Source organism: Enoplosus armatus, chromosome 14 (assembly GCF_043641665.1).
Source record: "Enoplosus armatus isolate fEnoArm2 chromosome 14, fEnoArm2.hap1, whole genome shotgun sequence".
Lineage (NCBI taxonomy): Eukaryota > Metazoa > Chordata > Actinopteri > Centrarchiformes > Enoplosidae > Enoplosus > Enoplosus armatus.
Window position 1 is genome coordinate 18,873,039 of NC_092193.1, and position 26,709 is coordinate 18,899,747.

The following is a 26,709-nucleotide window of genomic DNA, read 5'->3' on the forward strand; positions in this document are numbered from 1 at the left end:
TTTTCGCAGAATGCAGACGCTACAACATAATAATAGAATTACTCTTATTAATCGTATAAAATAGTAATCACTTTTGCTAAGTAGTAGTGTCGCTGTTGCATATTTTTAACAAAGAAATCCTCAATGTATGCAATAATTATAAAGGAAATGACTGTAACTAAGGACGCTTCATGGATACGCGCATGCGTATTCGTGTGGTGGACAACAACGTCCCTACTGCTGAGTTGAAATGTTTGTCCACTTAGCCTGTCATAATGCGGCCTTTGTTGTTTGTGAACATATAGTGTATTAAAACTATTATTTCTTGACAGCTAAGTTACTTAATATGCTATGAAGCTAACACGGAAACTGGTTCTCGCTAAGGCGAAGGCCTCCGACTTGGAAAGCGTGAAGAAATTGAACTGCTGGTAAGTGTTTTAAATTTTAAGCAGACCAGTCATTTTGTTGGTCTTAAGTTTGCATGTTGATGGTCGAGGTTGACAGGAACAGCTTGTTGTGTATATCTCGTGTTTGTGGTAACGTTACGTTACATTTCATTTCTTGTAGGGGATGTAACCTGACTGATGTGAGTAGTCACAGTTAATGGATGTCATATTTGTTCTGACACTGAATTCAATTCGTGCTCAAATTGACTTTGTTAAACTCTTTTATTATTTAAGCGGTATGTATGTATGCAATACTAAAAGTATCCCATTATACTCTGTTTTCCAGATTTCTATCTTCTCTCAAATGGCCAACATTGAAGTGCTGACACTTAGGTTGGTTTAAATCTGTGCTCTCTCCTCCGACACATTCACACACAGACCTGTCACCGTTAACACTGACATGCCACTGGTGCACTTGCTCCAAATCATTTGAGATGATCAATGAATCCTGGCTGTGATGTTCTCCCTTTTCTCTCTCTATAGTGTAAACAGCATCTCATCTCTCTCTCCTCTGGCTGGCTGCCTGTCTCTGTGCGAGCTCTACCTGAGGAGGAACAAGATTCCCTCGCTCTCTGAGCTCTCTCATCTGCGTCCACTGACACGTCTGCGAGTGCTCTGGTTGGCTGAGAATCCCTGCTGTGGAACTGACTCCAGCCAGTATCGCCTCACTGTGCTGCGCTGCCTGCCTCGCCTCCAGAAGCTCGACAACCAAGGTGAGTGTGCAATGTTATTTAGTTTCGTGACTGCTTTAGGAGAGATTAACACCCACAATTGGAACAAACGCTTTCAAATGATCATGTTGACCTGGAGCAAAACCCTGCATGGCTTTGTCATGACCTGAGAGAAGAGGGTGAGGGTTGGGTAACATACATAACGCAGAGTACGTTGTTTTATGTGTGTATATTTGCAGTAGTGACAGAGGATGAGGTTGCACTTGCTCTCATGGAGGGTGAGGAGGTCACCACCCCTCCAGGCAGTGTCCAAAACCAGCTGCCCACCAATGGACTTCCAGATGCAGAGACAGAGAATGACCCCCTTAACTACAACATGGAGGAGACCAAGTAAGCCTTATGGATTCACACCAACACTTACAGAAAGTAGAACATGCATTGGCTGAAAATAATCTGTCAAACTAATGTAGACATATGAAGAACAGATTTCTCTTGATTTTTGTTATTAGCAAAATCAGGGAAGAGTTGGGGATGAAGCTCCTCTCCAGAGACAAGTTCCCCTCTCTTTCTTCTCCATCAACCAGAGAAAACAAACCATCGATGAAAAAGGTATCCTCTCTGAACAATGCTCCCCTAAAACTCTAAATGTTGGAATATACTAAAACGTTTTCATTCATCTCGGCCAATAAATTATACAATTGTATTTTCAGACACACACTCTCGATGCCGTTCTGCTGCTGCTGAGGGATTTGGATAAAGAGGAGCTTCACGTTGTACACACAGCTACCCAAAACAGACTCCAGACTTACACACTGGACTCAGAAACACTAAACGATTCACTGCAGACACAGAAAACTGCCGACATCCTACACTGAAAACGTTTCATAGCATGCGCTCACTCCTCTTTCCACGTTTGATCCATACCTCCATTCTTGGGGATCCCAACCCCCTCCCCTTGTTTTTTTTATTTATTTATTTTTTACTCGGTACCTTCTGATTGCAATATGCATGATGTGTGATGTAATCTCACTGACCTCTGTCCCTTTTTGTCTCACAGTTTTCACATGTGGAGCAGTACCGAATAATTTCCATGGCTTCCTTTTCTTTCCTTTTTTTATTAGCATGCCTACCTGCCTTGTAAGAAAAAAAAAAAGAATGTATGTTTTGCTAAATGTAAATCTATTTCTGTAATTAAAAAGATGAAATTGCTATACATTAACTCTGAAGTTGATTTTAATTACACAGACGTTAGCTGAAAACATGTATACATCAAAACACAAGACACAGTGCTACAGTGGGGGCATTTATGACAAAACATTTCACCAATAATAAGATTTAAACCATTTATGTAACCTGGGCTCATGTCTTTTGTTGATCGGGTGTAACTGGGCCTTTATGTCAGGGACTGATTCAACTCAAATATCTATTGTGTGTTTTAAGTCCAAAGCCTCAGTCACCCTCCTCGTTCTCCAGGAAATCCATCAATGTGCTCGCTTCCACAGCAACGGTCAAGCACTCCACTCCATCTGCACCCTGGAGAGTCATGGGAAAAAAAAGTAAGAGGGACACAGGAGTCTGCAGGGGGTTACGGCACTGACAGAGATGGAAAAAGTGAAACAGGACCCCACCTTGCGTGTCCGTATCAGTTTGTGGTCTCTGAACTCAGTCAGCTGAGTCCTCAGTGTGAGGTCAGAGTTCACCAAGAAGGCCTCTCGACAACGCTGGTAGAAATCTTGGAATGACAATCCTGCACACCGTGATGGGAACATGTTACAATCACAAAGCAGGACAGTGACATTTTATTTGGACAGCATTTTGAAGAAGTTTGGAGTACGTGTGCACCTGTGTATGAGGGATTATCTTTGTTTTCCAGCTGAAATTTCACCAGCAGTTTGAAGATTCCTCTGCAAAAAAAAAACAAAAGGGACACAGAGCCATGAAGAACTCACGCAGTTCATCAGGCGCTTAAAAGCCCTGACGGTTAATTATATCAAGGTGTACGTGGTACCTGGCATTAGGTGTCAAGCTGCGTAGCACGTGTGTAAGGGAGGACAGAGCGAGAGCGCCTGTCTGCTGCACCAGGAGAGAGTTTTCATATGACGTCTCCTCAGCGTAGTGCTGGAACGTCACACACTCCCACCACAGCCAGTTAAACTGGCTCTGCTGAAACTGGTCCCACACTGGGAGCACACAGGAAAGATTCAGCTTCATTTCAATATATCTAACATCACAGAACACACACTTACAAACACCCACCCAATGGAGCATTGATGTGGTCTAAAGAAGCCACCAAGTGCAGGTTGGGCAGGGACGCCAGCTGCCCCAGTGCACTCTGGGTCTTCTCTCCCCGCAGCATTGGTCCGTCGATATTATGGATCAGCAGGTATATGTGGAGATCTGGGTCTGTGAGGACATGCGTCTTTTGTAAAACACAGAATTGAAAACACAAGCTCAAGACAGAGACAACTGACAGAGACACTCACTGTCTTTAAGGGTTTGAGCGATGTACTGGATCTGGTCTGAGGGTGTCCGGAAGCTCCCCTGGTGCTCTAGAACCTCACATGTCAGGGCATTTAAGATCTGCAATGAAAGCACAGCATGATAAGGATAGAAGAAAAAAACAAAACAAAATCCACCTTTCAATACTGCTCACGTTTCTCTTCTAAACCACTTCCTGACCCTGTTTATGATCCTGTCTGTGGCACTCAGCTCAAAGCCCATTGCCCCCTATAAGACATCAATGTTTTCACAGGGTCATAAACATATACTTTCATTTTAAATAAGGCAAAGTCATTTCCTAAAAACAGCTGGACAACAAATTTCTGGAAAAATGTTACTGAAACGGGAGGGAAAAAAGTGCGTTTGTTGGGGACTATTTTCAGCAATAGATTAATATACTTTAGATGCTGTAGTGAGCATTTTCTATATTTGGGATTGTATAAGAATAAACTACAGTGCCTGTGTTGATATAGGTTGTAGAAGAGATTTTTGGTGTGTATACTGACTGATTTAAGAGTTATGGAAGGGAAGAATCCATTGACTACAAGGTGGATTTCTTGAGCCAAGCGAGACGTACGGAAGTCCTCCAGCAGAGCTTTTTTGCTGCCCAAACCGTAGACCAGCACACTGAACCCCAACCTGAGCAGACAAACACAGAGACACTTTATGTCTTGTACCAAATGTCAAAACATGACAAACAAAAAACACATGGAATACAGAACATGAGCTCACTGTAACTGTAACATCCATTTACTGAAGTGCTTTCTGTGTTTGTTGTGGAGCTGCTGGATCTCTTTCGAGTAGCAGGATGACTTTCCTTCTAAAAGCTGGACCAGCGTCTCCTGCAAAACACACAGAATAAGGATGCACGTCAATAACACGGGAACTTGTTGAACACATTCGGAACACTGGCTGTTACTGTTACTATACTGACCCTGTCAAGTTTAGGGATGTGTAAACGCTCCAGGGTGCGGTCTGACGTCAACACCTTTGAACTGCCATGAGCTTCGAAATACTCCTCAACCATACTGGGCTGAGTGAGGGGTTCAGAAGTGTTCTTGCTCTTCTTGGCCGGGGTCTTGTAGAGAGCTGCAGATAAACCTTTACTGGGTGTTCTTGGAGTCTTCGAGTTCTCCTTGTCTTCTTTCTTTACTCTCTGCTCCTGCTCCTCCTCCACCCCATCTTCATCCTCCTCCTCCTCCCCAGAGTCAGAGGGCGACAGCTCACTATCGCTGTCTGACCGCATGCTCGGAGCTGAAAGTATCAAACAGCTTTAGATCATAGTCTAACTTTATATATGGTAACTACTGGAACAATCAGAGGATCTACTCTCATTATAACATGTTAAACTCACTTGTCATTCTCTTCCTGAGCCTGTGGGGTGTTGTGGAGACAAACTGAACCTTCTTCCTCTGTCATACAAAAAGCAGATTTTACACTGACACCGCAGCAAAGCCACCCAACCACAGCTTATACAAACACGGCAACATCATCAGAAAAGGTTGCTGGGCCTGAAGTCACGCAAACAAATTCCTTCTAGTCTCACCCTCTGTGGTGTCCTGCTTTCACCTCTGTTGTCTAGTCAGGGAGAGACAGAGACAAAGAATAGACTTAGTTGTATGTAAATATACACAAAATAAAATAAATTAGGAAAGTGTGTTGAACTCACTGCGGCCTGTCCGGGTGGGAGTGGAGGGTTCAACATTGGGGGTCGTGCTGAAGGTCACGCTTTTCCCGGGAGTCCGAGCCAATTCGCTTGCTATTTATGAAAACACAAAAAACAGAGTGTGGTAATATCCTGAGAACCAAGTTTAAAATCACCTGGTCAATGCAGCCTATGATGTCATGCAATCCAAGAAAGTTTGTGCATCTGTGCGACACTGTGAGGCTCTCACCAGTCTGGGCCATGCTGTGTCCACGTTTGACTTTCTGAAAGGAGAAAATGGAGGACCCAGCCACTCTGGACATACCCTCCTCATCTTCTGTAAAACCAAGAAAAATCACATAACCGTGGTGTAACCAAGTAAAATGATAATGTTTGATTTTTGATGATTAGCAGCACTAAACACAATGGCCTTGTGCTAATTCAGACTGTGGCAGGAGGTTTTGGAGCTGGTGTTTTGATGCTGCCATTCATCAATTGTGAATATATGATATGTTAATATACTATATATACGCTCTGTATACTCTCATTGTAATTCAATACAAATCAACACAAAGTGCAGCCTCCAAAATGATCATCAAGTTGAATAAACACCTCTCTAAAACAGGTCCAACAAAAAACGAACCCCTTCTTGAAGACAGGATTTATTAGACTGCTTTTGTTTTAGCTAAATGTACCAACTAAACTGGCACCTGAGTGTACACTGGGTATTGTTTTGCATTATTTAGCAGCAGGCTGTATAAAAGTTCCAATAAAAATACCCTTAGAAACAAACCTGACAGGTACACCATGAGCAAGGTTTACTACGCACAAAATGTATATTCAAAAATGACGGATGCCTCACTCACCTTCTGTGTTGTCTGTCCCTAGAGATAGGACATAGTTCTGCTCATCAAGTCCATTTTCATCAGGTTCTGCATCCTCTCTCGCCCGTCGTCCAGCCGGGCTCTTAAACGTTACCATCTTCTGAATAGACCCACTGTTGCTCTGCACACCTTATAGTTAAACAGACACAGGCAGACAGGTAGTTAGCTAGTGAGACAGAGTAGTTAGCCACCTGCTCGTGTACAAAACTATCTCCGTCGTCCATACCCTCCTGTTTGTCCACGATGTGCTCCAGAGCATCTCCATCACCAATGAACTTCACCTCCAACGCACTCATGATGACTGAGGGGAAAGACAACACACAGTGTGACAGCAGCTAGCTAAAGGCTAACTACTCAGCAGGGGCTTACAAACACAACACATACAGACTCGGCTTTACTGCTTACCAAGACTAATAATTTAGTTTGGCTCCTTCAGTCATGGCGACGTCATTAAACTGCGTAACGTTAGCTGGCAGTGCAGAGTGGTGTAAGTTAGTTAACGCTGGACGGCGGCTGCGCACTGAATGTCTAAAAGAGAAGTAACCAAATGTGTCTGAACTATGGTAACTTACCAGATGAAGTTCAGTACCGCCCGAGGACAACATAAACAAAAAACCTTTATAAATTGAGAACTACACTGCGTGCTGTGACAACTTTCCGCGCCATCCTCCTGAAGTTTTTAAACCACGTGACAAGTGAAAGGTCATGTGGTGGCCAATCAGAACGTTAGCTTCCGTAAAAACCACGTTTCCCAAGATGCACTTCGCACTCTACGTTCGCAACAGACCCCCTGCTGAGACTTCAATGAGAAAGTTTTATGATTATCAACAATAACAATAATAGTTAATAATAGTAATAATGTTTTATCAGCAGCATTTTATGACACCTGTTTTAGGTAATGCATGAAATGCATCTACAAAGGTATCATTCATGAAGAGAAAATAAGAAGTGGAAATTGAGAACACTGGTCATTTTATTTAGTCAAAGATGGTGAAAGTGACTGCACACAAGTGATGAGGCTCATGATCATCACACTCCCTGATTATACATGGCTCATATAAATAACTGGCTAACTGTTGCATCATACTCACGTGACTGTCTTCAGCCTTCAGTGAGTGCCCACCGTAGACTTTATATACAGTCTATGGTGCCCACACACTGCCTGCAGCCAGCAGCCTACATGTTGCTTCTATGTTGGTCTGAGCCCACTGACTCTTGTTTCAATTCACATACTGACAAATTTGAAAACACTGCAAGATGATATCAATTAAATGATGAGACAATATAGTTTTCATTTATTTAATCATTTAAAAGCATACAGGCATTTCCTTTCTACATTTCTTTTCCCACTTCGCGTCAGATAAAACATTTGGAGAACAGATCTACGAAAAATGCTTTGTGTTATTTAATCAGTAGTTTTTGGAATACTTCTACACTTATATTTTGTATATCAACTACCGGTGAATTGAGTTGCTCCAAGAAGTCCTTTTTCCTGTGCTTCATCTAGCTAATCTAACACAGCGGACAGATGTTCACCACCCGCGCGTTGGTGTCCACTTCCCCAGCAGACGTCCCTCAGAGTGCACGTGGTACATGGGATGCATCATCGCAGTTGCACACGACTGTTAAAAAAAATCAACAGAGAGGGGGTCAAACAAGAGCCATAATAAAACTGATTAAGCTTCACTCCACAGTGAACAGTACTAACATGGTAGGGAATCAGTGTGAGCTGAGAGCCCAGGGGGTATTTGCTGTAGTCCAGCGGTCCTGAGATGGGCTCCACTCTACCGTGCTCCTGGGTCATAGACAACAACCTGGAAGGGAAATATCTTTCATCAGTACTTCAGTTGCACTTTAGTTTAGCATTGACACAAGCGACAAGAGTAGATAGCATTACTTGAGGTTTGGGTGTCCTTCAATTACAGCATATCCAGTGGGAAGTTTTCCAGCTCCGTCTAGACTGAGAGCAAACAGGTGCAAATGTGAAAACAACAGATAGCTGCAACAGAAATCAGTAATGTAGTGGTGAGTAAAAAAGGTGGATAATGTATCTACTCCAGTTGGTGAGCATCATAAATTAAAACAGTACATTTAGGATTTTACCCCCATGCATAAATTAAGCATGCCGTGGATATACATCATGAAGGATTAAGCAGGTAAAGTCCATTCTGCAAATACAAAACAGGGTAAACAATACTGATGAAGGTACCTGAGTCCACTCCATCCGCAGTCAATCAGGAGCTGGTTCCTGTGAGGACAGTGTCCAATGACTCTCGTCAAAACCCTCACAGCCACATCCTCCAGACTGCATGAGCCAATCACAGACTGCTGTACGTCTAAAAAACAGCAACAAAATACATCAACTCTTTATACGTTATTTAAATTGGAAAACAGCATGAACGAACTGTTACACTGATGCAACTACATCTACATGCATATACACACACACCATAGAAGACATAGTTTCCAGGATGCACCTCGCTGAGCTGCGCCATGTCTTTGACTGGGTGGCTACAGGAAGGGGTGGAGCCGATGCTGGATTTACAGGTGATGCCAGCAGCCTTCAGTCTGCCCCAAAAACAAACACAGAGAACACAAAGATTCTATCAAGACAGCATTTCATAAGAAATACATCTAATAGCTTATTTACTTGTTACAATACGAAAACTGTCAATTAGGTAATACAACTTAAATCTGCATTAACTGAATTTAAGGCCACTGTAAACACAACATTGGCATATTACCTCGAAAAGTTATCAGACATTTGCCTATTCACACATCCAGCAGTCATGAAGCAACATCAGCGTTCAATTCAAGTCGTGTTCCCCAGATTTAGTCCAAAATTAGTTACCAAGGTTACTCGAATGGTCCTCCAACTCCAGAGAAAAACAAATAGCTCTTGCTAGTTGCCAACTATGTTTGTCTGCTGTTTAATGCTGGGCAGGGGGTGTAAAGTGTGTTTATCAATGCTTTTTCACCAAAACTGCTGCCTGCTGCTTCTGGAAATTATGCTGTTGAGACTAAAGTTGCAGGCTGGAAAACCAAAACTATGAGCTGAAAGAAAGAGCTGGGGGGAACTGCAGAGTCGGGTGATAAATCTCTGAGCGACACCTTTCACAATATATGTAGTCACGTAAATAATTCTTAAAAATATTGATTATAGATGCTTTTATATTTTAAGTTGAAATGTAATTAAGCATGTTTTAAGCAGCATTAATACAATTCTGCACTGTTGAGGTCTGAAGTTTAAAGTCCTTTCTTATTAACTTAACTTGACTCTCCTTCCTTCTACAATCATGAGTGTAAAACAACAAGACTTTTGTGAAGCAAATAAACTTGTCCTTTTTTCACTTTTGTCCTACTTTTCCATGAACTGCAGAGTCAAGCTGGTGGTTTCCTGGGCGACAGCCTGTATTTGCTCCACTCTTCTGCAGTTGTAGGTGTTCCCACAGTGAGCGTACACCCCTGTCAGCTCCACGCCCTGCGTCTCAGCGATGGCCCGGGCCAATCTGATTGCCTCTGGCTCTGAGTGCAGGACCCCGGCTACGGCAAAGAGCAAACAGAAGATCAGCAGGCGCTCCAACTTCCGCGGCTCTGTAGCTGATGAAGAGCTGTGTCCTGGTTTCCCTGCGTGTTTACCTCTCCCATTGCCACAGTCGAGTTTCAGCCAGACGTGCCACAGCCGACCACCACTCAGTGGTCTCTTCTTGAGCTGCTCCAGAGCATGAGGATGATCCAATAAAAGTTGGAAGAGATCCAGCCTCTCTGACAGGGCAGCACAGCGCTCCACCTACGAATGCAGACATAAGTTAGTGCGAGTGGTATTTGGAGTGTGGTAGGGAGAGACCAAACCTCACAAAGACCAAATACAAAAGCTATTCATAATGATAGTTGATGGGGGAAAATGAACCAAACACTGTCACTGATAATCACTTGATTTAGTGATTGATTAGCTGGTAATAGATTGTTGTTTTCTTGGTTTCAGTACAGCAAGTTTACCACTTTTCATGGCAGGCATTTTGACATGTCACAGCTGTCATGAATTAGTTAAATTAATTAGTTCCTCCTGTGTTTTCCCTGCCATGGTGAGTAATGTCTGCTGTGTAAGCTATTCCCCAATTCCATACTATACACTACTAGTACATACTTAAAGCACAAAGTATGTACTATATACTAATACAAATTGTGACTTTAGACTTTTGAGTTTACTTAATTTTGTCACTTTTCCAGAATGACTGCACTATATAATCAAAACATGCACATATAGAATGAGTCTTTTTAGTGTGTAAGTTGAACCTTATCAAAGGGAAGAGAGTATGCATAGAGGATGTCATCAAATCCGTGGTCGGCATAGAAACAGGCTTCTGCCAGGGTGGAAACCACGATGCACCTCCGTGATCCGCCCGTCATAATGTCAGCACACTCACTAAACATGAACACGAATACACAGACCTTATCAGTGTCCCTTACATATGACTAACCTTCATGAATGTATTGTATGAGTGTGTGTATGAGTGTGTGTGTGTGTGTGTGTGTGTATTCATACAGGGTTTTATGGGTCTTCATGTGTGGCCGAAGCTGGACCCCCAGCTTCTGACAGCGTTCGATCATCCTCTGGGCATTTCTCTTCACTTTGTCCACATCCACCACCAGAGCCGGGGTACACAGGGCTGATAGGGCCTCTTCCTCCATACTGGCAGCACTGGAACACACACACACACACACACACACACACACACACACCAGATACTTCTCATGCAATTAAATTCTTGTGCATGACTGACTTCAACTCTCACACTAGTCCAACTGTGACACTATTCTTATGATAACACACATACAAAGATATAATGGTAACTTATACATACATTCATTATACAGCACATCAGCACCCATTACCCCCCCCCCCCCCCCCCAAATTCTGTGTAGTTTTGCAACGCCTCAGGTTATGCAATGTAGAGACTTTGAACTATACACCAAAATGTTTTTTGTTCAAACAACCCTAATTTTCCACTAAATACAAAAAACAAACAAACTAGACGATAAAAGCAATTAAGAAACCAAACTAAAATACCCAAAAAGAACATGACACAGACCGCCCTTTAATATGACTATTTAACCACACAAAAAAACAGGTGCACAAATAGACAAGGTTTTAAATGCTCTCTGTCTTTTTTTTATTCATTAATCAACATATCTCGACGAATATTCACAGGAGACTATGCAGGGAGCCAGTATTTATCTATATATGGGTGACTTACCGTTTGGCAGTGATTCTAATTTCTCGCCGACATGCGGGATATTGTGGTCACGTTACTCTTACGGTGTCCCTGAGTGGTCAAAACTCCTCAACGGACGCGGTCATCCACTGATGTGAAGCGGTGGTGGAAGAAGCATTCCCATCTTTTACTTCAATGAAAGCAGCAACATCACAGTACACAATACAACAACACACTCCTCCTGTATAAGCAGCAGTGTCAGCAAACAGGACTGATAATCAAATAATTAAATAATATACAAAAATGACATAAAAGTATATCATCCTGCCTTCTGTAAATGCTATAATGCCTATTATGTTTCCATGAACTTTTTCTAGGGCGCAGCATAAAAATACACACTAATTACTTAAGTAAAAGTACATAAATATTCGTATCAAAATATACTTAAAGTACCAAAAGTAAAAGTACTCATTATGCAGAATGGCCCATTTCATAATCATATACAGTATACTATTGGATTATAATACACCACTTTAATATTAATGTTAATGCTAATTTCAGCTACTTTATATGTTGCTGGGTATTCTGGAGGCACACGTAATGCATGGACAATAAAATGTATCTATCTATAATCACACATCCTTTGTATTAGCTTTAGTTACCAGTTACTTTGCAGATCCAGATAAATAAATTGTGTAAAATCAACTGTCAAATAAATGTAGTGGAGTAAAAAGTACAATATTTGCCTCCAAAATGTTATGTGGGCAATCCGAATTATTTCATGTAATAAATCAAGTCTGTGTGTCATTCTTGAATTTCCTGCATTGTACTTTTCTGTACAGCAGAGGCAGCCAGATGCACAAACACTCATTTGCTCACTTGATGACACAGAGAATTTCTCACATTGGATCAAAATAATATGGGAACATTATGCATGTTTGTGCTACGTACGTTTTCTATACTAAAATCATTGCTGACAGCTACTTCCTTGCTGCCAATGTTACAGTGATTTAATGCCACGTTGCACACGGATCAAAAACATATTGACACACCACACATTTATATGTCTTGTAAACACAAAAGACAGTGTTGGGGTCACCACATTTAGGCTTTATTTGGACTTCATGTTTACAGATTTGGTTATTTTATGCTTTTCTGTCAATGTATGTGTAACTAACTACAGCATATGTGTGTGCTGGTGTGTGTGATTCTTGTGTGGGGCATTTATGTGTGATTTGCGTTTCCCCCTGGAGAAGATATGTCTGCATAATTTTATCCCCTGAACAAACGACAGTAATTACAGCATAACAGGATGTAAAAAAGTCTTTCGAACCACTCAGATGGCTTTGTCCTTTATTTGTACTTTAGCACCTTTAATGTAAATACTGACTTTGTGAAGACAGACAGAGAGAGAGAGAGAGAGAGAGAGAGAGAGAGAAAACTATTTTCTGCAAACTGATAATCAATACAAAATAAAAACAAAATAAAGCCTACAATTTCTTTCGTACACATTCAATAATCATACACCTCTCCTCTGGGATAGTGTCTTTGGTTTTAAGTGCTGACCATAGATTTAGTATGAATAGTACAACCAAGCTATAAATGATATTGCATGGCTATGTGTGTGTGTGTGTGTCAGCTGGTCCTATGTGGATTGTTTTGGCTTTTGTAAATTAATCTTCACCCATAACAACCGGAAATGTAGCTGTCTCATCACCTTACATCCAGTAATGATAATGATCACAGGGGCTTGTTGATGCCTCTGTGTGTGTTTGTGTGTACGCTGAAGGAGCTGGCCCTTCTTTCATTCTGTGGACTCTAATTCTATGATGTAGAGCGTTACAGTTCCTCACTAGCATATCCAGCGGACAAAGCGCTCAAAGAATGTGGGTTTGTTCAGCATGGTGTATTCATCTCCTCTAAAGATGGCCGACGTGTCCCCTAGTGTCACCTTCTGCAGCACCTCTTCGTCCGTGTCTGTTCCCATGGCGATCACCATGGGAACACCTTCTGCTCGCCTCATGGCAGACACGCCCTCTTCCAGCTGCTCGGTGGATGTGATGCCATCGGTGATGAACACAAAGGCCAGCTCAGCGTTGCGACGAGCTCGGTCGTTCTCCTACAAACACAAAACACAACATGCAATGTTAAGGGAATACACTTTTTTTGCTTTCTTGCCAAGAGTTAGATGAGAAGATCACTCTCATATCTGTGTGTTGATGGAGCTTGAGCCAAAAGGCAATTAGCTTAGCAGGTCAGCTAGCAGGTCTTAGACAGTCAGCAGGACTAAACAGCTAGCAAAACCACAAATTGGCACTGTTATACAGATTGAACAAATGAGATACAAGGTGTTAATTCCCTTTCTTGTCGAGAGTTTGATGAGAGGATTGATACCACTAGATCGGTACACGCACTCTGCATGGAAATATGAAGCTACAGCCAGCAAGCAATTAGCTTGGCTGAGCATACAGACTGCAACCAGGGGGAAACAGCGAGCTTGACTCTGTCCAAAGGTAAAACATCCACTAACTCACAAATTAACACATCATATTATGACAAGTTGTGGTTTTTCCCAGGGGGTTATTTGCAGGACTATTTCTTGGCTGGTAGCAGTGACTTCTTGGAGTCTTGTCGTCACCTTGGAGTTGCCAGGCAACCAGCAGTGACTCCAGGAAGTCACTGCATCCGGCCAAGAAACAGTGCCACACATAACCCCCCATTAAACCACAACCTTTTCATTTCTACACTTTGGTTTTTGTAGATACTACGTAGAGTTGCTGGTTAAAGGATTTTGTCACTTTTGGACAGGTTATGTGTGGCTAGCTTGTTCTTCTTGTTTCCAGTCTTAATGCAAAGCTAAAGCTGCTGGCTGTAGCCTCATATTTACAGTACAGACATGAGAGTGGTATAGATCTTCTCATCTTACCAATTTCCAAAATATTTGGGAAAAAACAGTCCTTTACATGTTTCTGGCACAGGTTACCTGCTTACAAATCCAACACACGTGTCTTTGTTTGTTTATACCTTTGGAATCACCAGATTGTTGACAGCATGGATGATAGCACTGCCCAGAGCAGAAGAGGAGTCCATGTAGGTCACAGCTGCCAGCGAATCAGAGATCACTGTGAGATTGTGTGTGAGTGGGAACTCCACCCTCTGTTCTGTGGGGCTGCCATACTGCAGTAGAGCCAGACGGGCATTCCTCTTGTCTGAGTTGCTGTTGGCCAGGGTGAGGCGGCGAGCCACATTCTCGACGAACTCTTTGGCCTTGCGGTGGTTCTCCAGTCCCATCCTCTCAGAACCATCCAGCAGGAACACCACATCCACTGGCCGCTGAACACAGCTAGCCACAGCAGGCTCTGGAACAGATACACACATACAGAAAGTTTTAAATCAAACATGGTGTTCAGCGAGCTGCAGCTGGAACACAGATGCTCAGAGGTCAAAGCCAGCAGAAGATATACTGTAACATGGTGTGCTTCCATACATGCTAGTTGCAATGCAATCCAGCTGTCTGATGTCATCTAAAACCGTCTCAGATCGGTAGTGGCCTCATCAAGAAAGCACTTTTTTAGTTGCTCTACAATTTTATTCTCTTGAGATGACGTTTTGAAAACATGAATACATTTTATACAAAACAACATAGTTCACATCAGCAAGTTGCAGTCACAGAACTAACGTGATTCCTTAACATTTGGTTAAAGCTGCTCTGTGGTCATTTTCCTCTAGTCATCCTACTTTACAAGCCAAGCCACATGCAAAAAAACATGCACCAATCAAGGGCACAACATACAATAGTTCTTTCATTGTCAGTGCCAAGTCAATTGACCAAACATCCACACAAACCAACGTCTGACTCATATACAGTATACTGTGACATGTATAAAACCAGATATTTTCCACGTGATGGTCTTTTCACCAACATGAGTCATTCACAGAGCACAAGAAAAAAAGTAAAGGCCGTAACCATGGATATGTGCAAAACAGCAAAAAAAATGTCATCAGAGTGATTTAGCGAGCTCATGATTCACAGTGGAAATGAGGCTTCATCAAAGAGCCACTGTACACTATACAGGAGCAACGTGAAAGGCTCTACAGACAAATCTGCCTCCAACAAATGGATGACATCTGCTTTCCATGCAAACGGAAAACGTTCCTCCACTAAAGTGGAAGAAATGATATGTATCATATGTCTAACAGACATAGTTTTCAGAGAAACAGCTCTGTGTACGTTAATTTAGAAATATTCTACGCAGAGAGGGAGCATTGTGAATCCACATTTTGAATTTTGGCCCATCATATACAGTCACTGTACATAAGGCTGCTCTGAAATGTTAGCACAGGACCAGCTTCATATCATGCGATTCTTTTGCATCAGCCCAGGTGTATATTGCACCCGCAGAGTTAAAAAAAAATGCCCACAATTTTAATAGAATCTATTCTATGTCCAGCAATAAGCTTATTAGTTATTGGCGTCCATATTGGCGAGGTAGCATGGTTAGCATATTAGCATTAGCAGAGTCCTAAGGCTTTCTCTGGGTCTCCCATAATGTCTCCATAGACATATTTGAAGGAGTCGATGAACAGCTGGGTCCACTGCTGCCTGTCCGCTCCCTGGGTGAGTTTGGCTCTCTGGGCTGTGTACGCCATGGTTGCAACGCCAACCCCGTACTGCTGCTCGCTCAGGCCGTTCAGCAGGCTGGCCACACCCTCCAAAGAGGTAGGGACCAATGAGGGGCTGCCTTCCTCGGCCAGCGGCTTCCAGGGAGGAGGGGCTTGCCCCGCAGTGACGCCCCCTCCTGAAACAAGTGGGCGGAATAACATTGTGGGCGGGGTCCCACAGAAACGACGCATCAACACAGCCAACAAAGATGCCGGAGGTACACCGAGTTGTGTGTTGGCTTTACAGCCACATTAATTAATTGCATCATAGCAACGAAAAAAACAGACATATTAACCTCAGTTTAGGCCACAACATCTAATCCTCAACATAGCCTAAAGGCGTCATTATGCTTCAAACAAACTAGTTGGTACCAAGTGTTGTCTGAACACGTCCAAAGGCTAAAGTCTTATATCTGTTCTGAATGGCCACACTTAAGCCTGCTGTCATAGAGACAGAGAGAGGTGCAGGGCGTGTTGAATCAAACAAATGGGGATAACATTGCACACTTACAGACAGTCTCTCCTCAAAGGCATTCATGGTGTTGCACTCGGTTGTACACACGAAAAGTGACGGAAGAAGTTATGTAAAGAATGTAAAGTGAAGGATTGTCAGTTTCGTAAAGATACAAAAATTGTCACATCACCCTGAAATCCGGCGCTTTTTCAGCCACTGTTTGATCACAGGATCCGTCAAGTTCTTCTTTTGAAGCATATTGACGCCTTAATAATGTTGGTTACCCAGGCCTAATCTTAGAAGAGGACACTAAATGATACATCATTTTTTTTAAATCTTACCTGATTTACAAGGAAGGTCAGGGCATATGATGACAGGATCTGAAGCAAAAATAAAGACAGAGTGTCAGAGAAGGCCAAAACAGCTTCTCGTAGCTGCTCTACATACTGTACTGTGTTTCTGTAATGAGTGTACCTGGGCAGAGCACGGTTTCAATCTTGTCGATGAACTCCTCAGCCACCAGGTCTGCAAAGCGCCTCATGCCCAGCACCCTGCCGTCCCTCTGGCAGGCGATACTCTTCAGACTCTCATTTTCCTCAATCTGGTCGAACATGTCTCCGATACCAATGGCACTCACATCAACACTGGGATCACTGCTCACATGCACCAATACCCACAAATAGAGAAAAATGAGATATAACTTTTTTCCTTCTCCACAAATGCTAATTCTAAGTCTCAAAATGAAGCCCCAGTGTCGGGCACCTGCAGAGGTAGGTGAGCAGCGAGTCGTCATCTCTGGGGTCGAAGCGTCCGTCAGTGATGACCACTACAGTGACGTTGGCTTTGGCTCTGCGGCTGTCCCTGATCAGGTTGTCGTATGCGTACTTCAGAGCAGATGGAGTCCATGTTCCTCCGGCGATCCACTCCAATCGCTTCACTGCATCCTGAATAGCGGAGAAGACAGCACGTGAGAGATGTGTGTGCGCAGTGGTACATGATGTGAGGTCAGTACTGAGTGTGGACACAGAGGAAGGCGCTTCTATCATTTTGTACAAAGGTCACACTGCAGCCATTTTGAAGACTTGGGCTGGTTCTGTGAAAAAAGTTTCAGTCATGGCTGTGGACTGTGCCGAAGTAACATTAGCATATATTTAGTACTATATACTGTATTTATAAAACTTAAACCTGTGAACGCAGGTTTCAGGAAGACACAACATTTACCAAATTAAGTAGTTACCTTAGAACGGACCGCTAACAATAAATATCCTCTGGAGTATTGGGATCCATCCATTTGGTTTCATAGGGAATCTAAACTGTGGTTGTATGCTATGTCCACCAGTATTAGTGTACTAGTTATTGGCATCCATAAAGACACAAATGGTGAGGTAGAATGATAGTAGCATATTAGCATGCTCTTCCAGGTTTCCCATTTATGAATGTTCAAAATGGCTGCCTTGTGTTATGAGTCAAGTAAAAATCTGCTCAAAATACAGTGTTAGCAGAAAAGGGTCAAATATAGTATAAATTACTAAATTTAACTAATAGAGATTTGAACTACCCTAAAAAGTTAGCTACACTAAGTTTTACACATCTGAGTGAACTAGTAACAAAAATGGAAGTATGCCACAGAGGAATAAGCGGTAACAGGTTTTGACTACACTGGCACGGCTTGTTAGCAGGTCCAGTTTGTTGTTGGTTTTGGTATCTTTTTAATGTGATTATTTGACAATCTGAACAATTTAGAAAATCGCCAGCATTATCCTTTCAGGTGGGTCTACCAGCTATTGAATCCCAGATTACATGTATCAGGAAATGTCAGAAATATAGAGAGAGGGACACATGTAAGTGTTATGACTCCCATCTGCCTTACGTGTGCAGACAGCACATCTGATGTGAAAGCACATCAGCCTTGATTAATGAAGAAACATCTGGACAAAAGAGACAAAAGAACAGTCTGGACTCACCCTAAATACACACTTCAAAGCTGTATGCATATATGTTTGTGTCTGTTTGCGTGTGAGACCTTGAAAGCAGACAATGAATCGATCTTGGGGTCGTCGAGCCTGATGGCCTGGAAGGTTCCACTGTGACTGTACTGAACAACTCCCACTCTTGTGCCTGGGAACACAAGCAACCATGTTTATACCACGTTGACAGCCGTCTCGTAAAGGGTTTTTTTTGAAAATTGCACAGACTAATTCTGAAGTCATTTCAGAAGCAAGGGAACGTGCATGAACAAATGCATGTCTACCTGTATCTGATTGGGGGTCTTTGGCAAGGGATCCCAGTCTGTTGATGGTGTTGATGACAAAGTTCTTCTCCAGGGTGAAGTTAGTCAGACCCACTGACTCTGAGCTGTCGATCACAAACACAATGTCCAGGGCTCCGCAGCGTTTCTCACAATCTGCAGACGAAAAACACAAACTGTGAGAATCGGACAGCTTATCAGGTTCAGATCATGAACGGCAACACAATGGTAACTAAACTCACCACAGCAGCCACACGTTTCCCTGATGTAGTTCATGACATCACATTCCTGCAGGAGGAAACCAAACACATCATATCATCCACATGTTTCTGTTGATGTGCCAGTGATAAAAGAGTGTTTAGATGAAAGGTTCTTACAGTGAGGCCGGGATCTCCCTCAGGGCCAGGATCTCCCTGTAGAGGAAGAGAACACATAAAATCACATCCTCCCTCTCAGCTTTTGTCCGGTTTGGGACTGCTATCAGATAATGCTAATCTGTCACAAGTAAACATATGAAAACATAAGCTTAGGTTGGATTTCCTAGCTGGATGCAACAGGGTGTTTGCTTCATCTGCACTACGTCAGTGTCTAGGAACGTTCTCGTATACTTACATCACGTCCAAGCTCTCCTCTTGGTCCCCTTAGGCCAGGTTCTCCCTGAGGTCCTGGCTCACCCTGTTGTAAGCAGAAACATTTGCATGGAGTAACTGCACTGTACACAGACACCTCTTGCTCCAGTGACAGCATGCATCTAACTACAAGGAGTCACTCACTCCCTCTCCCGGAGTTCCTTTATCTCCAGGCTCGCCCTTTTGACCACAGTCTCCTCTGCTGCCACGAGGTCCTCTGTTGCCGCTCTCTCCTCTGTCACCCTGTACAACAGCGGAGTAAAGTCTTGTCAGCCATGCTTGTCACTCCAGCTAGCAAACGTAAGGAGACGAAGTGCATGTTTACGTTACCGATGGTCCTCTTGGCCCAGGATAGCTAAAGCCAGGTCTTCCAGCGTCTCCCTGAATAGAGACAAAAGAAACAGTCAAGATAAAAATCTGCAGCTAGACACCTGAAAACAGTCCAAGGAAGATGCTAACACACTAACAAATACACACATACCTTTGGTCCAGCCTGTCCAGATTCTCCTCTTGGTCCAGCATCACCAGGGTCACCTCTGGTACCCTATACACAAACAGTGTTAATGTAAGCGAAATGACGTAATGTATCTCTGAGGCACTTTTTTGTGTGACGCCCAAATGTGACATACATTCTTCCCAGCCTCTCCTGGTGCCCCCGGTGGCCCCCTGGGGCCTGGCAGGCCATTGTCTCCCTGTTCAGAGGAGAGAAAGTTGACAACAGGTGCAAAAAAATGGGGTTGAGTCCAAGGGTGTATGTTGTTTACATGAACATATACGGATTATAAAGATAATACAGCTCTCCTCACCTTTGTTCCTTTGTTTCCTGATTCACCTGGAAGTCCTCTCAAGCCCTCTGGCCCCATTTCACCCTGAAATATAAAATCAGCACTGAGCCCCCTAGTGGTGGAATAATGTATCTCAATGAAAGAAATAATTTAAGCTGAAGCAAAAACTTCACAAAACAAGGTTTCACACTTATGCGATTGTGTACAAGAAGTCATACCTTGTCTCCCCCAGCTCCATCAGGCCCTTGACCACCCTTTGGCCCATAGTCTCCTCTTCTCCCCTAGAACACAAGAACAATTAGAAAAAAACACAAAGCCAACGCTGGCAAAGGATGTAGGGTAACATCAGATTATGGGTGAATCAGGTGTTCTTACCGGCTCTCCTCTGGCTCCTGGAAGTCCAGCGGTTCCCTAAGAAAAACAACACACAGGTAAGCAACATGATGCATGACATGAGTATGTGTTTGAATGTATTTCTGTCCTGGGCAATGAGTCTTACTGGGTTTCCTTTCTGTCCAGGGAGGCCAGGTGATCCAGGACTTCCCCTCTCTCCCTGTGGATGAAGCACCAGAGTTCAGTCTTTCACCTCCAACATTCCTCAAACCATTTAACATGACTTCACGCCTAATATTTGTCCCAGCAAAGAGCAGCTACCCTAGTCCCTGTGTTGTGGTTTACCTTTGGTCCAGGCTCTCCAGTTGAGCCAAGGGAACCAGGTCTTCCAGGGCGACCGGGATCTCCCTGAAGACAGGACACAAGCACACACACACAGACAATCAGGCAGAGTTTAACCACAGGTCCGATGGCTGATGGATTTTGTTTTAAGTGAAGACAAGACAATATACCTTCTCTCCGTCAGTTCCAGAAGGACCACGTTCACCAACATCTCCAGCGTGACCGTCAGGACCCTACAAAGCATCAAACATACACCATAAACAGGCCATAACACAAAACAGTATGGATGTACTGATATTTTTATATTTATATCGTGAATGTCATACTCTGTCGCCTGGGTCTCCTTTGCAGCCAGGAGCACCGATGCGTCCAATTTTACCCTGGGAAGAAGGAGATAAAGGGAAAAAAATGCATTACAAAATAATCTTAAAAAACAAAACTAGAGCTTCACTTTAAAATCATACAACTACTATTTGAAATTTTTAGAATAAAATCAGTGTCAGCAATGATTCTAGGTGGTATTTTGTCCCCTAAAATGTACAAAGAAATTTGCTCCTCAAAATTCAACTTTATACATACCTTCTGTCCATCTGTCCCATTGCGTCCTGGGATGCCAGCCACGCCCTAACGACAAAGAGAAGAGACACTTAGAGGAGAAAGACCGATCACTTAATGAATGATAATGAACAGTTTTGGGTAGGTAACAAATCATAAATAAAAAAATATAAATCCTACCTTTTTCCCCTGAGATCCCATCTCTCCCTGTGGGCAGACAGAAGATCAACAGTCATTCTATGTACAATCATCATTATCATTCATCTATAAACCCTACAAATTTCACCAGTTGAGAAGTCCTGCATTGATGAAGTTGATGCACACAAAGGGAAAGTGATGGCTCACCTTGTCGCCTTTAAAACCTGGTTCTCCCTACAGAGAGGAAAAGGGGAAAAGAAAAGTAATTCATAACAATACAGACACAAATACAATTCATACTTTTCATACTGTATAGTGAATAAGGAATGATGGGTAGGTGGATGTTCTGTGTCTTACTTTGGTACCGGGCTGACCGATGGGACCCTCGATACCGGGGTCTCCTGGGCGCCCCCTTGCTCCTTTAAGACCTGGATCGCCGTTGTCTCCTTTAGCTCCCTGTGGTAAACGAGTTCAAAGGAGAAAATATCTGTGAGGATGAAAGTGTGTCGTGTGCAAATTCTGTAAGTGTGTGTGTGTATGTGTGTGTGGAGCTCACTTTTTGTCCTCTGTGGCCTTTTGGACCGGGAGGCCCTGGTGTCTCCAGACAGGACACGCTGTAACACTGTGTTATACAGGAGATGAAGACGAACAGTGTTGATGCAGTCTGAAGCACCAATTTTTATGATATCTGTGATTGTTAGTTCTGTGTGCATTCTTACCTCTACATATGCCAAATGTTGCTGTGAAGACAAAAGAAACAAGGTGTGAGCAGAGGAGGCACTGATCAGATTTCATGTTTCTCTGTGTGTCTCAGTGGGTGTGCTTGTGTGTTACCATCGTCTTGATGATGCGGTCAATGGTGTCCGTGTTTATGATGGCTCTGCCCTGGCTCAGATCCACAGCCATGAAGTCCCTCCTGTAGACCGTCGCTGGAGAGTTGGCGATCTCCCTCAGCCCCGTCTCTTCAATGTTCCTCGATGCCGCCACGACAAACATCCGGATGCCCTCGTCGCGAGCCCTCTCTGCTGCCACTTTGATGCCCCCGCACGGGTTTCCGGTCACGTGGCCATCGGTGATGACCACAGCAAATCGGAGGGCCCTGGGGTATGAGGGTGAGCGCAACATTTCCTGGGTCATGTTGGTGAGGGCGCAGTCGGTGTAGGTGCCCTTACCCAGGTAACGGATTCCCCTGACACCCTGGAAACAGTGACAGGAAATGTGACATGGGCTGGATTACCAGTCGGGAAAAGCGGGCAGCTGCCCAGGGACCCGAGACATTCAGGATCCCCGAAGGTATCAGGCTCACCCTATCATAATCAGTTAGTGGTAATTTGATTAACTGATTGATATAAACTGAAATGACCTTTTACCTAATCTTCAGTTGCTGTGTCTAAATCTAGTTTTAAAGTAACAGTTGAACATTTTGGGAAATACGATCACAGATACCTCTCTTGTATCTGTCTGTTCAATATAATGCCAGTTAGCTTAGCATAGCACAAAGACTTGAAACAAGTAGAAACAGATAGCCTGGCACTGTCGGACAAAATCCGTCTACCATGACCATATGTGCCATTACCTCTAAAGCTCACTCATTTATCCATTCAAAAATGTAAGTGTAAAAACAATTGGACTATTTCTTGGCTGGGAAAAGTTGCCAGGTGACCAGAGGAGACTGGCTGTCAAAATAACAGCCAGTCAAGAAATAGTAACATAACCCTCGTTTTTACACTCTATCATCTAACTCTCGAATACGCATATTTTGAAAACAAACAATGATCACTTTTTCTTTTCTGAATATATGTTCATCTTTTTTAGATTCCTTTTTGGGTTACTTTGCCTTTCTTTAACTGTACAGATAGACAAGAAAAATATGGGGAGTCATGCAACAAAGGTCCTAGTCCGAATCGAATCAGGAACCTTGCAATTGCATAGTACACATCTTAAACCAAAAGCTATGAGGATTATACGTCCATCTTGCAGTTACCAGCATTTTTTGCTCCGCAGTGCACACTGTATGAAAAAAAAGAGTCTTTCTAGGTTGTGGGGACCCACAGCTGATTCTTCCTAAAGCAGATTTACCCAGCCTTTATTGTCATTGGAGTTAATACGTGTGTGATAAGCTAAACAAAAACACCCATATTATCAGTAATCACAGGAGCAGCAATGTTCCCCAAGGGCAACAACTATTTTGTCCCTTTTTTCTCCACATAAATAAATAAATATCAAAGTAAATAAATCCACATATCAAAGTTGTTAAATAGCTCTTATTCATCACTTGGTTAGGTACATAAAACAGTTACATAAAACATGTGTGTGTGTGTGTGTGTGTGTGTGTGTGTGTGTGTGTCTGCGTCACTCACATTGATGAAATCGGTCTTGGATCCGATGCGACTGAACACCTGCTGTGTCTGGGAGAAGTGCAGCCCACCGATGTTCCAGTTGATCCGCACCACACCTCTGAATTCAGCATCTTCTAAACGCGTTGCAAACTGCTCAGTGAATTTCTACAACAACAAGACACAACACATTATTTAACATTGTTAATAATCACTTCGATGTGATGACACTGTAAAAAAAAAGGGCTTTTTTGTGTTGAGGTTTAAGCATCAAAATTGCAGATAAACCAGGAACCTTGATGCTCTCCACCAGCGATCCAGGGGGCGGCTCCTGCAGGGCGATGGTCTCAGATGTGTCTATGGTGAAGTACACGTCTATGGGACAATCATTCTTCTCTGGAGGGAACACCAAAAAAAAAACACACACACACATGTAAAACCTCCATGGAAAATTGCAATGCATTTAAGTCAATCATGAAATGTTCCATGTTATGTCACTAAAACTGTGTTAACATATGAACATGGTATGCTGCGGTTGTGGCCGTGAAGCAACAAGAGTTCAGTCTAACGGCACTCACTGCTGCACTCCGTCGCCTGGCCATGAGTCAGGGCAAAAAGAAGACAGAGCACGATGACCTCTGACCCCAGCATCTTCCTCTTCTCCTGTCTGACACATAAAGGCACAAGACACGCAACTGAGCCAACAACATATTTGTTTATATATTTTTAAAAAAATGTAACTCATGGAAAATGTAAAAGAGAAAATATACAGCAAAAACACTGAATCGTGGGAGCGGAAAGACATTATGTGACAATTTTAGACTCAAGAAACAAGGAGACTATGTGCTTTTTATAAATTACCAACATTGTAATAGCCACTTATTGAGGCATAGTCTAATAATGTAGAACTGTCTCATCATTCTGCATGCTATGTGACTGTTTTCATGTGGTATTAATTGAAACTATAAAACTAATTTCTTCATCTAGATTCTGCACCTGGTATCAGTTACAGGGAATTGTATGAAGAACAGTCTACTGATTGTTGCCCGGGGAACAAAATGGCTGCCACAGAGTTATGTAATAGGTTTGAAAGCATGACATGAGTTGAACACGGCTCTTTTTTCTTATATTTCATGGTGGAAACAACAAGAAGCTAGGAGAAGCGACTGATCTCAACAAAGGCTTACATTTGCCTCATTGTGGATTATTCATGTTAATATGCTGCCAAACTACAGCCATAACCAATGGAAGTTCAGTCAGAGTCACTAACAGGCCTGAGCGTTCGAAGGACTCACTGTTACCAAACTAAACATGTAAGTCCAGGGCTAAAAATTGTAATAATTATCTAAACACAGCACCTCATCCTTTCAAGTCAAGGCAAACATTCCTTTAAGTGATGACAAAACAATGAACAGACTCTGGTTGTATGCGGCAGGAGAGGGCAGGCTGCTCACAGAATATACTAAAGCTCACATTTTGGTTTTAAACCACAGGATTACTCAAGGCCTCAGTCTGCTGCCCCCCAGAGGCTTTGCTTTCCCTTGCAGTGAACCTGCGTTCACTGGTTGTCATAGACAGATTAAGCCATTAGGGGGCCTGGAACGTTGGCCGCTGTTTGTCATGTGGTTAAACACAAATGTATATATGAATATGTATCATGTACATATTGACAGTCATGCAGGACCTGCCTTAAGGCCTTATTATCTCAGGTGTGCATATTCAAAAACAATTGAACAATTCATCAAATTACCACAAACCAAGCAACTGAAACACATAAAGGGCCTTCAGGGCCACTGAGGGTTGGGGCCCGGGACAGTGCCCACTTTGCACGATTAATAATCCAGTCCTGCTGGCCATGCACTCAGTCTGACACTGGTAGCAACAGCTGGTCTAGTGTATAATCAAGACTCCAAAGATCTCAACCCAGCCAGTGTCCACCACCGGACTGCCAACACATCTGCCAGCTCATGTACACTGCAGCACACTGTATTTTTACACTGTAACAATCCGCCCCCTCACAAGTATATATAATATAATTTCCACTGCAAATCACATTTTCTGTAATTAAATGTCATGCTGCCAGTGGAGCAATTCGTCTTAAAGGTCTCCTTTTAAAATCTATTTATCGAAACAAATGAAAAGCCATTTGGAGTAAAATCATCTCAAAATTATACAACAATACTTTCTGACTCATTATTTTAGGCCTTCTTTAAAACATAAACTGCACACCAACCAACAGACAGCCAGCCTTTGCTGTGGCTCCCTCTAGCGGACAGACAGCTGGGAGCCGCGGAGGAGTCGCTCCTGCAGATGTTCCCACTCCTCTCCCACTGCCCGCGGAGAGACTCACAGCTCTTCATGGCTGCAGAGGTAAATATCCATCAAAACAATATGCAGCGATAACAGCACGACTCACAGAGGCCATGCTCTATTTAGGGTTTTTTCTTGGGCAATTAGTTTGTGGATTTTGAAGGAGTTGCGTATTCACTGTTTGTTCGCACAACAGTTTGGGTGGGAAAAAAAGCCCTAATCTCTGTTGATGAGAGTAAATTTGAAGACATGCATAGAGACAGAGAGAGAGAGACAGAGAGGGGGGGAAAGAGGCAGATAGAGAGAGGGTAGGAGAGGCTGGCACATTGTTGTGCGTAAAAGTGCTGCTTACCCAAACTCTTTCCAACACCTTCAAAACTTCGTGAGCTGCTGATCCTCTGTTGATTATCTCCTCATCTCCGCAGGAGGGAAAGCCGAGAAAGAAAAGGGGGACACGGGAGGAAGAAAATGGTAAATAAAGCCCTGGATGCGCGTTTACTTCCCGCAGAAGAGCCGTCCGTTCGCTCTCCTGTCCCGGTCCAGCCCCAGCAACTAGCTCTGATCCCTCCTCCTGCAC

General features: G+C 43.1%; 4 protein-coding genes across 4 annotated transcripts; 1 reads left to right on the forward strand and 3 right to left on the reverse strand.

Annotated features, from left to right (window-relative positions):
• The first annotated feature begins 330 nt into the window (after positions 1–330).
• On the forward strand, positions 331–2,226 carry cfap410 (cilia and flagella associated protein 410). Its single transcript, XM_070919553.1, has 7 exons — positions 331–407; positions 547–565; positions 712–758; positions 909–1,138; positions 1,336–1,486; positions 1,606–1,705; positions 1,807–2,226. Exons 1-7 carry the CDS (start codon positions 331–333, stop codon positions 1,969–1,971), a joined length of 789 nt encoding a protein of 262 aa, XP_070775654.1. The 3' UTR covers positions 1,972–2,226.
• A 96-nt stretch (positions 2,227–2,322) lies between these two features.
• Positions 2,323–6,780, reverse strand: orc2 (origin recognition complex, subunit 2). Its single transcript, XM_070919313.1, has 16 exons — positions 6,697–6,780; positions 6,351–6,425; positions 6,107–6,253; positions 5,491–5,577; positions 5,265–5,354; positions 5,142–5,173; positions 4,950–5,007; positions 4,530–4,849; positions 4,328–4,437; positions 4,102–4,234; positions 3,580–3,676; positions 3,353–3,499; positions 3,105–3,276; positions 2,939–3,000; positions 2,725–2,843; positions 2,323–2,629 (listed from the first exon to the last, which is right to left on the reverse strand). Exons 2-16 carry the CDS (start codon positions 6,418–6,420, stop codon positions 2,546–2,548), a joined length of 1,728 nt encoding a protein of 575 aa, XP_070775414.1. The 5' UTR covers positions 6,421–6,425; positions 6,697–6,780; the 3' UTR covers positions 2,323–2,545.
• Positions 6,781–7,494: 714 nt separating this feature from the next.
• LOC139297005 (D-serine dehydratase) lies at positions 7,495–10,816 on the reverse strand. The gene is made up of 9 exons (XM_070919584.1): positions 10,671–10,816; positions 10,421–10,550; positions 9,764–9,914; positions 9,487–9,667; positions 8,574–8,692; positions 8,334–8,460; positions 8,022–8,084; positions 7,833–7,938; positions 7,495–7,746 (listed from the first exon to the last, which is right to left on the reverse strand). The coding sequence occupies exons 1-9, from the start codon at positions 10,814–10,816 to the stop codon at positions 7,657–7,659; spliced, it is 1,113 nt and encodes a 370-aa protein (XP_070775685.1). The 3' UTR covers positions 7,495–7,656.
• A 1,613-nt stretch (positions 10,817–12,429) lies between these two features.
• col6a2 (collagen, type VI, alpha 2) lies at positions 12,430–26,709 on the reverse strand. Its single transcript, XM_070919692.1, has 32 exons — positions 26,485–26,709; positions 24,401–24,489; positions 24,118–24,218; positions 23,847–23,990; positions 22,321–22,683; positions 22,206–22,226; positions 22,043–22,108; positions 21,844–21,942; positions 21,694–21,720; positions 21,529–21,555; positions 21,373–21,417; positions 21,120–21,173; positions 20,964–21,026; positions 20,797–20,859; positions 20,618–20,671; positions 20,494–20,529; positions 20,337–20,399; positions 20,140–20,202; positions 19,963–20,025; positions 19,815–19,877; positions 19,664–19,714; positions 19,478–19,576; positions 19,317–19,379; positions 19,082–19,117; positions 18,947–18,992; positions 18,708–18,860; positions 18,480–18,574; positions 17,219–17,400; positions 16,931–17,109; positions 16,798–16,836; positions 14,365–14,699; positions 12,430–13,459 (listed from the first exon to the last, which is right to left on the reverse strand). The coding sequence occupies exons 2-32, from the start codon at positions 24,471–24,473 to the stop codon at positions 13,193–13,195; spliced, it is 3,033 nt and encodes a 1,010-aa protein (XP_070775793.1). The 5' UTR covers positions 24,474–24,489; positions 26,485–26,709; the 3' UTR covers positions 12,430–13,192.